This window comes from Oncorhynchus gorbuscha, linkage group LG12 (assembly GCF_021184085.1).
Source record: "Oncorhynchus gorbuscha isolate QuinsamMale2020 ecotype Even-year linkage group LG12, OgorEven_v1.0, whole genome shotgun sequence".
NCBI classification, from domain to species: Eukaryota; Metazoa; Chordata; class Actinopteri; order Salmoniformes; family Salmonidae; genus Oncorhynchus; species Oncorhynchus gorbuscha.
In genome coordinates, this window is record NC_060184.1 from 20,762,781 (window position 1) to 20,780,671 (window position 17,891).

The window sequence follows — 17,891 nt, forward strand, 5'->3', positions numbered from 1 at the left end:
CTCGGCCTCTGTTTACTCCCTCCCTCGGCCTCTGTTTACTCCCTCCCTCGGCCTCTGTTTACTCCCTCCCTCGGCCTCTGTTTACTCCCTCCCCCGGCCTCTGTTTACTCCCTCCCCCGGCCTCTGTTTACTCCCTCCCCCGGCCTCTGTTTACTCCCTCCCCCGGCCTCTGTTTACTCCCTCCTCGGCCTCTGTTTACTCCCTCCTCGGCCTCGGCCTCTGTTTACTCCCTCCTCGGCCTCGCCCGGTTTACTCCCTCCTCGGCCTCGCCCGGTTTACTCTGTGTATAGTGGTGCAGGATGGCGTCTTTTAAGTAAACCCACAGAACTGAACCATCACGTGAGATGGGCAACACACACACACATATACACACACACACACACCCTCCCTCATGCAATATGCACGATGTAGATATGCACGATGTAGATATGCATGCTGTTGACAAGAGACGGGTACAGCACATTGAGATTCTCCATTAATATATTGCCATGCTAGAATTGTAATTCTGAGAAGTGTGCTGTAGAGAGTAAATGTCTGAGGAGAATGTAGAATGGCCATGCGTCTATACGAGGAACTACGAGGCACCCGTCCACAGTTAAAGTCATTAGAAGGCTGGGGGAAGGAAGGTAAATGATGGTGCAGATGTGGCTAAGCAAGCAGAAGTTTTTATTGATCGTCTCGACCTCTTCGTGCAGCAGTGGCACACTATTAGTTTGTTCCTGCCATCCATCCCTGTCATAGCGTACCGGGCTACGGACAGATGTCTGGATAAGTCAGGCTGTTCAGTCAGTCGTTCAGGCCACTGATGGGTTGGGCTGTGGTGCTCTCTCTTCTGCAGGTGCTCTGGCAGGGACGGAGCTGTGACTATAAAGCACCATAATGGTCAGGGGATAGATTTTCTGATGCCAGGTGCTCTGCCCCCCTCGCTCGCCCTTTTTTCCCCTCCTCCGGGCCCACTCTAGGTCTCATCTTTTAGGCTCTGTGCCAGCTCTGTGTGTACGAGACTGTCGAATCCCTCTGTGTGTACGAGACTGTCAAATCCCTCTGTGTGTACGAGACTGTCGAATCCCTCTGTGTGTACGAGACTGTCGAATCCCTCTGTGTGTACGAGACTGTCGAATCCCTCTGTGTGTAAGAGACTGTCGAATCCCTCTGTGTGTACGAGACTGTCGAATCCCTCTGTGTGTACGAGAGAATCCCTCTGTGTGTACGAGACTGTCGAATCCCTCTGTGTGTAGCTGAGACTGTGTGCAATCACCCTCTGTGTTGTTTGCGAGACTTTGTGAGGACCCCCATTTCATCCTCTGTGTGTGTCAGCTTGTGTACCAGTGTTAGGGTGCATCACCACTCCATCCTCCCCGGTGTGTTGTTTGCTTCACTTTGTATGAGGACCCCCCCATTTCATCCTGTGTAAGGTGCCCTGCCCTGCCGCTCTTCACAGGTATTGTAGTACCAGTGTTAGGGTTCATTAACCTCTCGTCACCACTCCTATCCTCCCTACGGTGTTAGGGTTCATTAACCTCTCGTCACCACTCCTATCCTCCCTACGGTGTTAGGGTTCATTAACCTCTCGTCACCACTCCTATCCTCCCTACGGTGTTAGGGTTCATTAACCTCTCGTCCTCACTCCTATCCTCCCTACGGTGTTAGGGTTCATTAACCTCTCGTCACCACTCCTATCCTCCCTACGGTGTTAGGGTTCATTAACCTCTCGTCACCACTCCTATCCTCCCTACGGTGTTAGGGTTCATTAACCTCTCGTCCTCACTCCTATCCTCCTATCCCTACGGTGTTAGGGTTCATTAACCTCTCGTCACCACTCCTATCCTCCCTACGGTGTTAGGGTTCATTAACCTCTCGTCCTCACTCCTATCCTCCCTACGGTGTTAGGGTTCATTAACCTCTCGTCCTCACTCCTATCCTCCCTACGGTGTTAGGGTTCATTAACCTCTCGTCCTCACTCCTATCCTCCCTACGGTGTTAGGGTTCATTAACCTCTCGTCCTCACTCCTATCCTCCCTACGGTGTTAGGGTTCATTAACCTCTCGTCCTCACTCCTATCCTCCCTACGGTGTTAGGGTTCATTAACCTCTCGTCCTCATCCTCCCCTCATAACCTCTCGTCCTCCTCTCGTCCACGGTGTTAGGGTTCATTAACCTCTCGTCCCCATTCCTATCCTCCCTACGGTGTTAGGGTTCATTAACCTCTCGTCACCACTCCTATCCTCCCTACGGTGTTAGGGTTCATTAACCTCTCGTCACCACTCCTATCCTCCCTACGGTGTTAGGGTTCATTAACCTCTCGTCTACGGTGTTAGGGTTCACCTCCTACTCCTATCCTCCCTACGGTGTTAGGGTTCATTAACCTCTCGTCACCACTCCTATCCTCCCTACGGTGTTAGGGTTCATTAACCTCTCGTCCTCACTCCTATCCTCCCTACGGTGTTAGGGTTCATTAACCTCTCGTCACCACTCCTATCCTCCCTACGGTGTTAGGGTTCATTAACCTCTCGTCCTCACTCCTATCCTCCCTACGGTGTTAGGGTTCATTAACCTCTCGTCCTCACTCCTATCCTCCCTACGGTGTTAGGGTTCATTAACCTCTCGTCCTCACTCCTATCCTCCCTACGGTGTTAGGGTTCATTAACCTCTCGTCCACCACTCCTATCCTCCCTACGGTGTTAGGGTTCATTAACCTCTCGTCACCACTCCTATCCTCCCTACGGTGTTAGGGGTTCATTATCCTCCCTACGGTGTTAGGGTTCATTAACCTCTCGTCCCACTCCTATCCTCCCTACGGTGTTAGGGTTCATTAACCTCTCGTCCTCACTCCTATCCTCCCTACGGTGTTAGGGTTCATTAACCTCTCGTCCTCACTCCTATCCTCCCTACGGTGTTAGGGTTCATTAACCTCTCGTCCTCACTCCTATCCTCCCTACGGTGTTAGGGTTCATTAACCTCTCGTCCTCACTCCTATCCTCCCTACGGTGTTAGGGTTCATTAACCTCTCGTCCTCACTCCTATCCTCCCTACGGTGTTAGGGTTCATTAACCTCTCGTCCTCACTCCTATCCTCCCTACGGTGTTAGGGTTCATTAACCTCTCGTCACCACTCCTATCCTCCCTACGGTGTTAGGGTTCATTAACCTCTCGTCACCACTCCTATCCTCCCTACGGTGTTAGGGTTCATTAACCTCTCGTCCTCACTCCTATCCTCCCTACGGTGTTAGGGTTCATTAACCTCTCGTCACCACTCCTATCCTCCCTACGGTGTTAGGGTTCATTAACCTCCCGTCACCACTCCTATCCTCCCTACGGTGTTAGGGTTCATTATCCTCTCATCACCACTCCTATCCTCCCTACGGTGTTAGGGTTCATTAACCTCTCGTCACCACTCCTATCCTCCCTACGGTGTTAGGGTTCATTATCCTCTCGTCACCACTCCTATCCTCCCTACGGTGTTAGGGTTCATTAACCTCTCGTCACCACTCCTATCCTCCCTACGGTGTTAGGGTTCATTAACCTCGGTGTTAGGGTTCATTATCCTCTCGTCCCCATTCCTATCCTCCCTACGGTGTTAGGGTTCATTAACCTCTCGTCCCCATTCCTATCCTCCCTACGGTGTTAGGGTTCATTATCCCGTCCCCATTCCTATCCCCCTACGGTGTTAGGGTTCATTAACCTCTCGTCCCCATTCCTATCCTCCATACGGTGTTAGGGATTGGGTTAATGACCAGGCATCTATTATTCTATAATATCCTCAACATGGGTTCAGGCTGTGTTAACGAGCCTCCTCTCCACTGCGCTCAGTTCTGTTCTCCCAGTCTCAAAGCATTAGAAAAGGTTGGCCTTATTCTCTTACTGTAAGACCCAGTTGACCTTTGGTCCCAGTCCTGACTCCCTTCCCCTGCGTTGTCCATATTGACTACTCCGGTTAAGCCTAGTACATACTGGCCCAGAGGCAATAGCAGAGAGGATGTTTTCCCCTACATTACTCCTAACTGGACCCCTCACTCTCTCCCCAGCTACGTTCATCTGTGAGAGGGGGGTTCTGTACAGTCGTGGCCAGTTTTGAGAATGACACAACTATTCATTTTCAAAGTCTGCTGCCTCAGTTTGTATGATGGCAATTTGCATATACTCCAGAATGTTATGAAGAGTGATCAGATGAATTGCAACTAGTTGCAAAGTCCCTCTTTGCCATGCAAATGAACTGAATCCCCCCCAAAACATTTCCACTGCATTTCAGCAATGCCACAAAAGGACCAGCTGACACAGGTGTGAGTGTTGATGAGGACAAGGCTGGAGATCACTCTGTCATGCTGATTGAGTTCAAATAACAGACTGGAAGCTTCAAAAGGAAGGTGGGGCTTGGAATCATTATTCTTCCTCTGTCAATCATGGTTACTTGCAAGGAAACACGTGCCGTCATCATTGCTTTGCACAAAAAAGGGCTTCACAGGCAAGGATATTGCTGCCAGTAAGATGAAACCTAAATCAACCATTTATCGGATCATCAAGAACTTCAAGGAGAGCGGTTCAATTGTTGTGAAGAAGGCTTCAGGGCCCCCAAGAAGGTCCAGCAAGCGCCAGGACTGTCTCCTAAAGTTGATTCAGCTGCGGAATCAGGGCACCACCAGTACAGAGCTTGCTCAGAAATGGTAGCAGGCAGGTGTGAGTGCATCTGCACGCACAGTGAGGCGAAGTCTTTTGGAGGATGGCCTGGTGTCAAGAAGGGCAGCAAAGAAGCCACTTCTCTTCAGGAAAGTCATCAGGGACAGACTGATATTCTGCCAAATGTACGGGGATTGGACTGCTGAGGACTGGAGTGAAGTCATTTTCTCTGATGAATCCACTTTCTGATTGTTTGGGGCATTTGTGAAAAAGCTTGTCCGGAGAAAACATGGTGAGGGCCACCATTAGTCCTGTGTCACGTCAACAGTAAAGCATCCTGAGGCCATTCATGTGTGGGGTTGCTTCTCAGCCAAGGGAGTGGGCTCACTCACAATTTTGCCTAAGAACACAGCTATGAATAAAGAATGGTACCAACACATCCTCTGAGAACAACTTCTCCCAACCACCCAGGAACAGTTTGGTGACGAACGATGACTTTTCCAGCATAATGGAGCACCTTGCCATAAGGCAAAAGTGATAACTAAGTGGCTCGGGGAACAACACATCGATATTTTGGGTCCATGGCCAGGAAACTCCCCAGACCTTAATCCCATTGAGAACTTGTGGTCAATCCTCAATAGGTTGGTGGACAAACAACAAAATCCCACAAATTCTGACAAATTCCAAGCATTGATTATGCAAGAATGGGCTGCCATCAGTCAGGATGTGGCTCAGAAGTTAATTGACAGCATGCCAGGGCAGATTGCAGAGGTCTTGAATAAGAAGGCTCAACACTGCAAATATTGGCTCTCTGCATCAACTTCATGTAATTGTCAATTAAAGACTTTGACACTTATGAAATGCTTGTAATTATGCACTGCTCCAAAAAATAAATGGAACACTTAAACACAATGTAACTCCAAGTCAATCACACCTCTGTGAAATCAAACTGTCCACTTAGGAAGCAACACTGATTGACAATTCACATGCTGTTGTGCAAATGGAATAGACAACAGGTGGAAATTATAGGCAATTAGCAAGACACCCCCAATAAAGGAGTGGTTCTGCAGGTGGGGACCACAGGCTACTTCTCAGTTCCTATGCTTCCTGGCTGATGTTTTGGTCACTTTTGAATGCTGGCGGTGCTTTCACTCTAGTGGTAGCATGAGACTGAGTCTACAACCCACACAAGTGGCTCAGGTAGTGCAGCTCATCCAGGATGGAACATCAACAATGTGAGCTGTGGCAAGAAGGTTTGCTGTGTCTGTCAGCGCAGTGTCCAGAGCATGGAGGCGCTACCAGGAGACAGGCCAGTACATCAGGAGACGAGGAGGCCGTAGGAGGGCAACAACCCAGCAGCAGGACCGCTACCTCCGCCTTTGTGCAAGGAGCAGGAGGAGCGCTGCCAGAGCCCTGCAAAATGACCTCCAGCAGGCCACAAATGTGCATGTGTCTGCGCAAATGGTCAGAAACAGACTTCGTGAGGGAGGTATGAGGGCCCAACGCCCACAGGTGGGGGTTTTGCTTACAGTTCAACACCGTGAAGGACGTTTTTCATTTGCCAGAAAACACCAAGATTGGCAGATTCGCCACTGGCGCCCTGTGCTCTTCACAGATGAAAGCAGGTTCACACTGAGCACATGTGACAGACGTGACATCTGGAGACGCCGTGGAGAATGTTCTGCTGCCTGCAACATCCTCCAGCATGACCGGTTTGGCGGTGGGTCAGTCATGGTGTGGGGTGGCATTTCTTTGGGGGGCCGCACAGCCCTCCATGACTGCCATTAGGTACCGAGATGAGATCCTCAGACCCCTTGTGAGACCATATGCTGGTGCGGTCTAGCATTGTCTAATGCAAGACAATGCTAGACCTCATGTGGCTGGAGTGTGTCAGCAGTTCCTGCAAGAGGAACACATTGGTGCTATGGACTTGCCCGCCCTTTCCCCAGACCCGAATCCAATTGAGCATCAGGATCAGCATCAGCTCCATCAGGAGCATGTCCAGGCGTTGTAGGGAGGTCATACAGGCACGTGGAGGCCACACACACTACTGAGCCTCATTTTGACTTGTTTTAAGGACATTACATCAAAGTTGGAGCTGCCTGTAGTGTGGTTTTCCACTTTAATTTTGAGTGTGACTCCAATTCCAGACCTCCATGGGTTGATAAATTTGATTTCCATTGATAATTTTTGTGTGATTTTGTTGTCAGCACATTCAACTATGTAAAGAAAAAATGTATTTAATAAGAATATTTCATTAATTCAGATCTAGAATGTGTTATTTTAGTGTTCCCTTTATTTTTTTTTGAGCAGTGTACTTCAGGGTTCCATAGTAACATCTGCTGCCTCAGTGTCTTTAGATATTTTTGTCAGACTTTGAAAAGGAATATTTGTGTCATTCTCAAAACTTTTGGCCACGACGGTACAGCTCCACACTCCTGCTCTGTATGACCCAGGGCTTCCTGCAATCAATTTGGTCTATTCCAGAGAGGGAATGAATCTGTATTTGTCAAGATGGAGGGTCTGAGTTGCTGGTTATACGCACGCACAGACACGCACAGGCCAATTTCCATACGGATTAGCTCTGCTCCTTGCAGTGAGAGTGATTCTTAAAGAGCTGTCTGGTTGGAGTGATCCACAGGTCTGTCTGCATAATAGCAACTAGCAGGCAACAACATGCCACTCTGACTGTACCACTTCAGTACAGTACTGACACTAGAGCTGCTGCCATGATGCTGTGTCATTCAATCCTGATGCAGATCTGGAGGGGAGGGATAACAGATGAGATGATGAGGGATGAGATGGGGAGGGATAAGGGGGATGGGGAGGGATAAGGGATGAGATGGGGAGGGATAAGGGATGAGATGGGGAGGGATAAGGGATGAGATGGGGAGGGGTAAGGGATGAGATGGGGAGGGGTAAGGGATGAGATGGGGAGGGGTAAGGGATGAGATGGGGAGGGGTAAGGGATGAGATGGGGAGGGATGAGATGGGTGAGGAATGGGGACTAAGAGGGAGGGGGAATGAGAGGGAGAGAGATGAATGGGAGGGAGGGAGGGATGGATAGGGAATGGATGGGAGGGATGGATAGGGAATGAGAGGGAGGGATGGATAGGGAATGAGAGGGAGGGAGGGATGGATAGGGAATGAGAGGGAGGGAGGGATGGATAGGGAATGAGAGTGAGGGAGGGATAGGGAATGAGAGGGAGGGATGGATAGGGAATGAGAGGGAGGGAGGGATGGATAGGGAATGAGAGTGAGGGAGGGATAGGGAATGAGAGGGAGGGATGGATAGGGAATGAGAGGGAGGGAGGGATGGATAGGGAATGAGAGGGAGGGAGGGATGGATAGGGAATGAGAGGGAGGGAGGGATGGATAGGGAATGAGAGGGAGGGAGGGATGGATAGGGAATGAGAGGGAGGGAGGGATGGATAGGGAATGAGAGGGAGGGATGGATAGGGAATGAGAGGGAGGGAGGGATAGGGAATGAGAGGGAGGGATGGATAGGGAATGAGAGGGAGGGATGGATAGGAAATGAGAGGGAGGGATGGATAGGGAATGAGAGGGAGGGATGGATAGGGAATGAGAGGGAGGGATGGATAGGAAATGAGAGGGAGGGATGGATAGGGAATGAGAGGGAGGGATGGATGGAATGAGAGGGAGGGATGGATAGGAAATGAGAGGGAGGGATGGATAGGAAATGAGAGGGAGGGATGGATAGGAAATGAGAGGGAGGGATGGATAGGAAATGAGAGGGAGGGATGGATAGGGAATGAGAGGGAGGGATGGAGGAATGAACAAGAAATACGAGAGAGAGGGATAGGGAATGGGAGGGAGGGAGGGATGGATAGGGAATGAGAGGGAGGGAGGGATGGATAGGGAATGAGGGAGGGAGGGATGGATAGGGAATGAGAGGGAGGGAGGGATGGATAGGGAATGAGGGAGGGAGGGATGGATAGGGAATGAGAGGGAGGGATGGATAGGAAATGAGAGGGAGGGATGGATAGGGAATGAGAGGGAGGGATGGATAGGGAATGAGAGGGAGGGATGGATAGGAAATGAGAGGGAGGGATGGATAGGAAATGAGAGGGAGGGATGGATAGGGAATGAGAGGGAGGGAGGGAGGAATGAACAAGAAATACGAGAGAGAGGGATAGGGAATGAGAGGGAGGGAGGGATGGATAGGGAATGAGAGGGAGGGAGGGATGGATAGGGAATGAGAGGGAGGGAGGGATGGATAGGGAATGAGAGGGAGGGAGGGATGGATAGGGAATGAGGGAGGGAGGGATGGATAGGGAATGGGAGGGAGGGATGGATAGGGAATGGGAGGAAGGGATGATTGGATGGGAGGGTGGGAGAGAGAGAGAGAGAGAGAGAGAGAGAGAGAGAGAGAGAGAGAGAGAGAGAGAGAGAGAGAGAATGAATAAGAAATATGAGAGAGATAGGGAATGAGAGGGAGGGATGGATAGGGAATGCGAGGGAGGATGGATAGGGAATGGGAGGGAGGGATGGATAGGGAATGGGAGGGAGGGAGAGAGGGATAGGAAATGAGAGAGAGGGAGGAATGAATAAGAAATATGAGAGGGATAGGGAATGGGAGGGAGGGATGGTTAGGGAATGGGATGGATAGGGAATGGGGGGGATGGATAGGGAATGAGAGAGGGATGGAGGAATGAATAGGAAATACGAGAGAGAGAGAATGAGAGAGAGGGGGTGGGGAGAGAGAGAGAGGGATGGGGAATGAGAGAGAGGGAGGAATGGGGAGAGAGAGGGAGAGATTGATCAAGAGCTAGGGAATGAGATGGGGAGGGGGGATGAGAGGGGGGAGGGATAGGGGATGAGAGGGGGAGGTAGCTGGATATGGGATGGGATGACTAGAGAAAGATGGATATGGATGCTTGGAGAAAGGGGGATAGGGAATGGATTGAGAGAGGGAGTAGTTTGACAGAGTGTGATTTTCGGGCCCTGCCTGCAGTATTGCCACAGTCCCTGGTCTGTTCCTCCCTCCCATTCACAAATCAGTGAGTCTCACTCGATTGGTCAGAAGCTGATGAGTGTTTGGGGACTACATTATACTCAGACAGGAAGAGAGAGAACTGGAGGGAGAGAACAGCCCTAGGGCCTAGACCTCAGTCATTCACAACTCCCTCTCTCATGTCCTCAATCTATTCCTACCCCTTTATCCTTCTCCCTTTCTCCTTTTCTCTCCTTCCCTAGACCTCAGTCACTACTCTCTCTGTCTCTCTCTCTGTGTGTCTGAGTGAGAGAGAGTGTGAGAGAACAGGCCAGCTGTGTGGAAAGAATCACTTGTTTATATCTTCCCACTGTCTGTCAGGGGCTTGTGCTGCTCACTGGCCTACGTTACCTAGCAACTGCAGTAGCAGCCTCACAAACAGCGTTGTCTGTGTGTGTCTCGACTGTTTTGCTAGCAAGGCACATGCATCCCTCAGAGAGCTCTCTGCCTGCCAGGGTGGTGTCCTTTGTGCCACTGGCTGCCTTGTGTGGCTCTCTGGGTAATGTCACAGTCAAAGGAGTGGATCTGTTTTCCTTTTTGCCACACACACATGCATGCACTCTCACACACATACACAGACACAAAACAGGAACACCACACACACACATCCTCCTCCTTGCCACACATGCTCCCAAATGTACCTACCTTACAGTTCCTTTTGTTTGCCCTCTGCTCCCCCGGCGGGCTCTATACCAGTCTACCTGTCAGTCTGTCAGTCCTTAGAGAGGCCCTCTGTGTGCCGTGTGCACTGTCTGTTTCTTTGTGGTTGTGAAAGGGATTGGATGTCAGATGGGGCTGCTCTCTGTAGATGTGAAGGGTTATTTTTGTCTAGTCTGGTGGGTTTGTTGATGCCTGTGTGTTGAAATCAGTTCACATGCTGTGTTTGCTACAGTTATCAACAGGGTACTCTCTGGAGAGCTGCTCTGTCTTCGTTGATGCTGTTTGCCCACACTGATGTTTAGTGGTGGCTTGCATTCTATCTCCTCACCTTCCAAGGTCCCTGTTCTTTGATGGCCCATTTTCTCTGCAGAAATTCAAAATGTCAACAATTAGGCTCACTAGACTGCAACATTGCACTGCATGACATCTGGTCTGTGAGTTCTACCATCTTTCATGACATCTGGTCTGTGAGTTCTACCATCTCTCATGACATCTGGTCTGTGAGTTCTACCATCTCATGACATCTGGTCTGTGAGTCCTACCATCTCTCATGACATCTGGTCTGTGAGTTCTACCATCTCTCATGACATCTGGTCTGTGAGTTCTACCATCTCTCATGACATCTGGTCTGTGAGTTCTACCATCTCTCATGACATCTGGTCTGAGTTCTACCATCTCATGACATCTGAGTGAGTCCTACCATCTCTCATAACATCTGGTCTGTGAGTCCTACCATCTCTCATGACATCTGGTCTGTGAGTTCTACCATCTCTCATGACATCTGGTCTGTGAGTTCTACCATCTCTCATGACATCTGATCTGTGAGTTCTACCATCTCTCATGACATCTGGTCTGTGAGTCCTACCATCTCTCATGACATCTGGTCTGTGAGTTCTACCATCTCTCATGACATCTGGTCTGTGAGTTCTACCATCTGTCATGACATCTGGTCTGTGAGTCCTACCATCTCTCATGACATCTGGTCTGTGAGTCCTACCATCTCTCATGACATCTGGTCTGTGAGTTCTACCATCTCTCATGACATCTGGTCTGTGAGTTCTACCATCTCATGACATCTGGTCTGTGAGTCCTACCATCTCTCATGACATCGGGTCTGTGAGTTCTACCATCTCTCATGACATCTGGTCTGTGAGTCCTACCATCTCTCATGACATCTGGTCTGTCAGTCCTACCATCTCTCATGACATCTGGTCTGTCAGTTTTACAATCTCTCATGACATCTGGTCTGTGAGTCCTACCATCTCTCATGGCCTCTGGTCTGTCAGCCACATGGTCCCTATGTGGTTGGTGTTGTCTTACAGTCTTATATTAAGCCTGGAATAGTCAGGTGCACCCCCCCTCCCCTCATCCCCACCAGCTAGCCTGGTGATGAGGTTAGGCCTGGAATAGTCAGGTGCATCACCCTTCCTCCCCAAGCTAGCCTGGTGATGAGGTTAGGCCCGGAATAGTCTACATCTGAGCTGGACCATCAGTCAGTAAGGTCCAGATGGCTTGGCTTCCGTTTAGTGATGTCACACACGACTTCAGGATGACCTCATCCCATATCAGTCACACACCCCCTCCCATTCCCCCCCCCCCTCTCCACTAGCTAATGGTCTGCTTTGCGCTGTGTGGTGGAGTGCACTCATGAATCAATGCTCCTTTACATGCCTGAGCAGGGCTGGCTGGCTGGAGGTACATGCCTGAGCAGGGCTGGCTGGCTGGAGGTACATGCCTGAACAGGGCTGGCTGGCTGGAGGTACATGCCTGAGCAGGGCTGGCTGGCTGGAGGTACATGCCTGAGCAGGGCTGGCTGGCTGGAGGTACCTGCCTGAGCAGGGCTGGCTGGCTGGAGGTACATGCCTGAGCAGGGCTGGCTGGCTGGAGGTACATGCCTGAGCAGGGCTGGCTGGCTGGAGGTACATGCCTGAGCAGGGCTGGCTGGCTGGAGGTACATGCCTGAGCAGGGCTGGCTGGCTGGAGGTACATGCCTGAGCAGGGCTGGCTGGCTGGAGGTATTTGTCTTCCTGTCGTTGGAAAGTGTGTAAGTCAGAGTTGTTTTCCTGGACTGGGTGAATTTCCACCTCCCTAAGCAGAGGCCAATCCATCGCCATTGTGTGCAAGCCTAGTTTTAAGTCTCTTAGTAAGTGCAGTCATGTCACTCGACTGACTGCATCACAGACTGTAAATATATGTTTAAAGCTTGCTTTTTGGTAAATTAACTTTAAGAGTCTGGCTACTACTTTAATTTGTTTTATATCACTGTATAATGCTGAGTTGCTTTGTCTTTTGACTCTGTGCCAGTTTCACAATTGTTACTATGGGTTGATGTAACCAACTGAGTTTGATACCACAGCTTCCCGTCTCTCACATGAAAACAAACTCCTGTCTAAAATACTTCCTCTCAACCAGGCTTGTCCTCTTTCTGTCCTGTCTCTCAGGTCAGAAGACCTGTCTCCACCTCCATGGCATCTTCCCCTACCTCTATGTGCCGTACGATGGCTATGGGCAGCAGGCGGAGAGCTACCTGCGTCAGGTGGCCTTCAGCATCGACAGGGCCCTCAACGTGGCCATGGGAAACCCCTCCTCCAACATGCAGCACGTCTTCAAGGTGGCACTGGTCTCCGGCATGTAAGTACCTGCTCCCTCTTTTAGACACCACCGTTCTTTAGTAGGGTCACTCACTACATAGCAGAGGCTTTTCTCGATTCCTCCCATCCTCTTTCCACATTGGAGGAGATGGCCCAATGTTCCTCCCCTAAGCCATTCTCCGTCCTATGGGTTTTGAGTGGGAGGTGAAGAGGGAAGACATGAGAAATCAAGAAAAGACTAATTGAGAAAGTGCCAGAGTTTAGTCTCGAGGCTGACAGCGTCAATGTTAGAAGGTGAATAGGTCAAGTCCATAATCGGATATGGTGATGTTTTCCCAAGAGATTTGTCTGACAGTGGTCACTCCCTCTCTCCACAGGCCTTTTTATGGATACCATGCCAAAGAGAAGAGCTTTATGAAGATCTATCTGTACAATCCTCAGATGGTCAAAAGGTGAGGAGGGTGTTCTACTGGTTTTGCTGGTGCTTCTCACTGGCCTGTGTTTTGGTTTGACCTGTAATGGCCTGTCTTAGTATTGATCCTGTGTTTCTCTTGTTGGAGAGTGATATTCTCCCTCTCTGACTGCTCATGACTATGATGCTGACTATGCTGATATTGATTGCTAGGCTTATATAGTACAGAGCAGTGTGTGTGTGTGTGTGTGTGTGTGTGTGTGTGTGTGTGTGTGTGTGTGTGTGTGTGTGTGTGTGTGTGTGTGTGTGTGTGTGTGTGTGTGTGTGTGTGTGTGTGTGTGTGTGTGTGTGTGTGTGAGCGAGTCCTAAAAACGAGGTTCAAAGTTCAGTAGCACCCCTGAACCCACAGGTTCAGAGACATTAGGAGAGAGAAGCTGATTCTGAGGGTGCAGAGAGAGGGAGACAGGGACTGATTCTGAGGGTGGAGAGAGAGGGAGACAGGGACTGATTCTGAGGGTAGAGGGAGACAGGGACTGATTCTGAGGGTGGAGAGAGAGGGAGACAGGGACTGATTCTGAGGGTAGAGGGAGACAGTGACTGAATCTGAGGGTGGAGAGAGAGGGAGACAGGGACTGATTCTGAGGGTAGAGGGAGACCGGGACTGATTCTGAGGGTGGAGAGAGAGGGAGACAGGGACTGATTCTGAGGGTAGAGGGAGACAGGGACTGATTCTGAGGGTAGACTGAGACAGGGACTGATTCTGAAGGTGGAGAGAGAGGGAGACAGGGACTGATTCTGAGGGTAGAGGGAGACAGGGACTGATTCTGAGGGTGGAGAGAGAGGGAGACGGGGACTGATTCTGAGGGTGGAGGGAGACAGGGACTGATTCTGAGGGTGGAGAGAGAGGGGGACAGGGACTGATTCTGAGGGTAGAGAGAGGGGGAGACAGGGACTGATTCTGAGGGTGGAGAGAGAGGGAGACTAACTGCCACACTGTCTGCTCCTCAGCCTGACTGAGTGTTCATGAGCCAATGTCTGGAGCCCCTGTCTCGTTTCAGATCAGTCACTCGGGGGTGAACTGTCACTGTGGCCTACGTTATTAGTATTAATATAGGACAGACAAAGACTGGGGCTGGGGCTGATGACGTGGCAAATGTCAGCGTGTTAGGCACAGCTTGTCCTGTGAATTCATCCTAAAACTAGGGATTTGCTGATACCTGCAAAAACAAACATTCTGGACAATATAGAGAACCTTGAATTATTTATTGATCAGCAATTTGATATGCTCGAAAAACTATCCGATACATCGAAGTGAACAAGGGAAGACCTTTCCTTGAGCTCTGCGAGCGAAACTGAAGGGAAGCTGCCATTTTAAAATTCCAAATTTAACATTGGAGGGGAGTGTTTTTATAACTATGTCTCCAGAAGAGCATTGCTTACAAGCACGAGAGAGCAGTAAAAAAAAAAACTGGATATATTGCCTGGGCAACTGGGGGAGGTTGAGGCCTTAAAAACAGGAATTGATTACAGTAATAAAATGATGGAAGATGTACGAGCGGAAAAGAAGATATTGAAAACTACTGTGGACTCTATGGAGAAGCTACGGTATGATAATCAATCAATGAAAGCCGGATGACTTGATCTAAAGTGCAGAAGTATGAGGAATAATATTGTTATAATGGGAATAAAGGAGAATGAAAATGGAAACTCAGTCAACAGAGGAAAAACTCAAGGTTTTTTATAAAACGTAATCTCAAGATACAATTGATTTTCAAAGGGCTCACCGTTTCGGTGGCAGAGGGGAGGGAAAGCCCTGTCCGATAGTAGCTATGCTAATTTACTACAAATGAAGATTGCCTTGCTACAACAGGGTAGGGAGGTGAAGAACACCCCGTTCTCTATTAATGAACAATTTCCCCATGAAATAATGGAGACGACGTTCCCTGTACTCCACTTTCAAAAGGCTCTGAGCAGAGAAGCAGAAAGTTCATCTAGTGGTTGATAAATTCTATGGAAACAATCAACTGTTCAAGGACTCTAAGATGACAACGTGGCTGTGAGTGATAGCTACCTCCTGTGGAAGTAGTTCCGATACACATTTGCCCCCGCAAAATATTTAAAATGTATGCATGATTTACATTTTTTTTTAATGCAGTACAGAACCGTAGACTATGTGGACTTAAAATAAGGTTGGACTTTTGGGAATGCAAAACGGGTAAGATGGACTTATCCTTTTTTTTATTTAGGCAATAATGAACTTTGGATGATATGGACTCAAAATCAGGTTTTGATTTAGGGGAAGGCGAAGATGGGTAATGCTTTACATAAAAATTTAAAAAATACCAACTTTATTTTTTCGATGGTATGGCCTAATTGTAGAGATGGGGGTATATTATGACTTAAAAGCGGTTAGATAGTCCGACCCTTTTTGGCAGATGTGAATCGGAACAAATAGAATTGAAGATAAAATGTAATAGGATAAAGCATTCCAGAATGTAAAACCTGCCTAGGTTATCTACTGGAGTGAGCCTATACAATCCTAAAGTAATTGGTGTCATTGTCCTTTTACATTTAAAAAATACATCTCAATATTAAAAATGTGAAGGACCTATTATTGTTCCAATACACACCGGAAAATGGATTGGGTATTTTCAGCAGTGTTGTTGTCTCTATTGGAGTGCGGCTGACTGGTTAACACGGGGTTAAACTGATTCAAGTTAACGGTAGAGCCGACACATTTAACTGGCTTATGGAAGCACTTCTCTAAGAGAGAAGGGTATTTAATATTTTTACATGAGCTATTTATGCTAACCTTATATTATTGATTCTAATGATATAGGCCTCGATCCTTATATATATATCTAAAACGGCTGAGGTGATCGAGCAATGACCCTGGAATAAAAACAAAATGTGTGGATGGAGAGAGGGTTGGTTTTACAGGTTGACACGCTTTGGATTGTCAGTACTTGCATGCCGTCTTTGCTGTCGTGGCATGGCTGTGTCAGGGTCGATTGTGAGTTTAACTTACGTGTCCCTTTATGGGTAGTGTGATGTTTCAGACACATCCTGACAGCCAGTAAAAATATGTTCCTTTGTCATTATTGCTTTTTGTTGGAATAAAACAGTATATACACTGCTTAAAAAAACAAAGGAACACTAAAATAACACATCCTAGATCTGAATGAATGAAGTGGAATTAAAGTGGAAAACCACACTACAGGCTGTTCCAAATTTGATGTAATGTCCTTAAAACAAGTCAAAATGAGGCTCAGTAGTGTGTGTGTGTGTGTGTGTGTGTGTGTGTGTGTGTGTGTGTGTGTGTGTGTGTGTGTGTGTGTGTGTGTGTGTGTGTGTGTGTGTGTGTGTGTGTGTGTGTGTGTGTGTGTGTGTGTGTGTGTGTGTGTGTGTGTGTGTGTGTGTGTGGCCTCCACATGCCTGTATGACCTCCCTACAACGCCTGGGCATGCTCCTGATGAGGTGGCGGATGGTCTCCTGAGGGATCTCCTCCCAGACCTGGACTAAAGCATCCGCCAACTCCAGGACAGTCTGTGGTGCAACATGGCGTTGGTGGATGGAGCGAGACATGATGTCCCAGATGTGCTCAATTGGATTCAGGTCTGGGGAATGGGCGGGCCAGTCCATAGCATCAATGCCTTCCTCTTGCAGGAACTGCTGACACAGTCACATGAGGTCTAGCATTGTCTTGCATTTAGGAGGAACCCAGGGCCAACCGTACCAGCATATGGTCTCACAAGGGGTCTGAGGATCTCATCTCGGTACCTAATGGCAGTCAGGCTACCTCTGGCGAGCACATGGAGGGCTGTGCGGCCCTCCAAATGCCACCCCACACCATGACTGACCCACCGCCAAACCGGTCATGCTGGAGGATGTTGCAGGCAGCAGAACGTTCTCCACGGCGTCGCCAGACTCTGTCACGTCTGTCACGTGCTCAGTGTGAATCTTCTTTCATCTGTGAAGAGCACAGGCCGCCAGTGGCGAATTTGCCAATCTTGGTGTTCTCTGGCAAATGCCAAACGTCCTGCACGGTGTTGGGCTGTAAGCACAACCCCCACCTGTGGGTGTCGGGCCCTCATACCACCCTCATGGAGTCTGTTTCTGACTGTTGGAGCAGACACATGCACATTTGTGGCCTGCTGGAGGTCATTTTGCAGGGCTCTGGCAGTGCTCCTCCTGCTCCTCCTTGCACAAAGGCGGAGGTAGCGGTCTTGCTGCTGAGTTGTTGCCCTCCTACGGCCTCCTCCACGTCTCCTGATGTACTGGCCTGTCTCCTGGTAGCGCCTCCATGCTCTGGACACTATGCTGACAGACACAGCAAACCTTTTTGCCAGAGCTCGCATTGATGTCCCATCCTGGATGAACTGCACTACCTGAGCCACTTGTGTGGGTTGTAGACTCCGTCTCATGCTACCACTAGAGTGAAAGCACCGCCAGCATTCAAAAGTGACCAAAACATCAGCCAGGAAGCATAGGAACTGAGAAGTGGTCTGTGGTTGCCACCTGCAGAACCACTCCTTTATTGGGGGGTGTCTTGCTAATTACCTATAATTAAAAAAGCATGTGAAATTTATTGTCAATCACTGT

General features: G+C 49.2%; 1 protein-coding gene across 2 annotated transcripts in view; it reads left to right on the plus strand.

Annotated features, from left to right (window-relative positions):
- The window catches only part of LOC123990676 (DNA polymerase zeta catalytic subunit-like), a 137,781-nt gene that overhangs the window by 25,926 nt on the left and 93,964 nt on the right, over positions 1 to 17,891 (plus strand). For both annotated transcript variants that reach the window (XM_046291415.1, XM_046291416.1), the window contains exons 2-3: positions 12,728 to 12,917; positions 13,255 to 13,329. In XM_046291415.1, the coding sequence (XP_046147371.1) occupies positions 12,728 to 12,917; positions 13,255 to 13,329 (265 nt within the window). The remainder of the gene's footprint in view (positions 1 to 12,727; positions 12,918 to 13,254; positions 13,330 to 17,891) is intronic.